This window comes from Pinus tabuliformis, chromosome 9 (assembly GCF_031772625.1).
Source record: "Pinus tabuliformis cultivar Carrire ecotype Pingquan chromosome 9, CPIR1, whole genome shotgun sequence".
NCBI classification, from domain to species: domain Eukaryota; kingdom Viridiplantae; phylum Streptophyta; class Pinopsida; order Pinales; family Pinaceae; genus Pinus; species Pinus tabuliformis.
In genome coordinates this window covers 677,320,891-677,322,479 of record NC_142307.1, presented here as the reverse complement: position 1 = coordinate 677,322,479, position 1,589 = coordinate 677,320,891, and the positions used below count along the sequence as shown (strand labels likewise).

Below are 1,589 nucleotides of genomic sequence, written 5' to 3'. Positions count from 1 at the left end.
AAGACTTAATATCATTGCCCAGAATTGATATTCTCCTGCAATTTTCTGAACCTGGGATGTCAGGGAAACGTTCAAGACTTTGCGCTGCCCTCAATACACAATTATCCTCATTTTCTCCAATATAAATTGCCATGTCATGGAGAACATCATGGACGCTGATAACACCTTCTTCCACCTGGAATAAGCAGCGATTTACAAGTACCTTTGCATAGCTCTCCCTCGTCTTTAACACAGTCATAGTCCGCACCTTCTTTGGTCTTAATTAGAGCTTCCGCGATTCATATTTGTGCCATCGCTTGCACTGGTATTGCAGCTTGTTCAGTAAAGAAAGCAGTTTTTTAAATTAGCATCGGGCAGACTATCGTAACTCCATCTCAATCTCTGATACAATTCTCCATTAATTCGAGGATGGGTTATTGGAAAATTTAAATCAACTTTTTGCATTTGCTGCCCCGCATTATTGACGCTGTTACCTTAATTTCCAACGGCAACCCTTTACACTCCTCGGCTCCCTTTCGCGCAATATTCTGTATATTCTCTAGAGCATGGCCGTCTTCGAAAGCCACTTTTAAAAACAACTCCCACGACTCTTCTCTTCGTAAGGGTTTTATTTCCATGAACTGTTTTGCATTCATTTCTCGAATCAGATCTCTATTTCGAATTGTGAATACAAGTTTGCTCCCATTGTTCTTGCCAAACTGCATGCCCAATTCTTTCAGAGAGAGTGCCTTCCACATGTCGTCTAAAACCAAAAAGAATTTCTTGCTCTTCAGATATGCACACAACTTCATCTTCCCCATATCAGCGGAAAAGTTGGCCAGATTTAAATTAATTGCGGTAGCAATATCATTCTGTATTTGCGGAATTGGAGATTGAGCAACTGTAACCCAAATGACATGATCAAAAACATTACTAACCTTGTATGTGTTGTAGACTTTTTTAAGCAATGTTGTTTTTCCCACACTACCCATACCGCACACACCAATTAGGAGAACATTGGGACCTTCTGAAACCCAGCTCTGTAGCTATTGCTCGGCAGATTTAATTTCCAACCCGACCAATTCGGTGTCAGGTTCATCCTGAAGTAGTGCGTCTCCCTGTTGTGGTGCCGTGGACATAATCCCTTGAGCACTGCAAATCACGGAGAAGTCGGTTTGAAGCTCATCATGGAGGTCACGAATAGTACTGTTCCACTCTCAGATTTGGTTGAAGACTTTGGGTCTGTAGAAGAGGCAACCAATACACTGCTGCAGCAACGGGCGTTGTGAGCGATGGATCAACTCTCTGGCCTTTCCAACTTTTAGTTGCATCCTTAGCAAACAGTTATTCAGAGAATCCAGTGCTTCCTTCTGTTGATATTGGATCTGAGAGTTAATATCAAGCAAGAGGCTCTTCATACGACATAACTGCTCTTCCAGAAGCTCACGGTTGTCATCCAAATTAATTATATCATCGATCTGTTTTATGAGTTGTTGGGTGAATGGAACAGAAATAACGCTGCTCATGGTGTTGCCTGCGGCCTCGGTTACAGTATCGATTGCCTGGACCGACAACATGTGAGATCAAAGCAGAATATCAGATGTAATTAA

At 42.0% G+C, this 1,589-nt stretch overlaps 1 protein-coding gene across 1 annotated transcript; it reads right to left on the bottom strand.

The window, feature by feature from the left end:
• Positions 1-425: 425 nt before the first annotated feature.
• LOC149150469 (disease resistance protein RPS5-like) lies at positions 426-971 on the bottom strand. Its single transcript, XM_089442805.1, has one exon. The coding sequence runs from the start codon at positions 969-971 to the stop codon at positions 426-428; it is 546 nt and encodes a 181-aa protein (XP_089298931.1).
• Positions 972-1,589: the final 618 nt, after the last annotated feature.

Bases quoted from the DNA above. Each gene is read 5' to 3' on its own strand.
- LOC149150469 (XM_089442805.1), bottom strand. From the start codon at position 971: ATGGGTAGTGTGGGAAAAACAACATTGCTTAAAAAAGTCTACAACACA.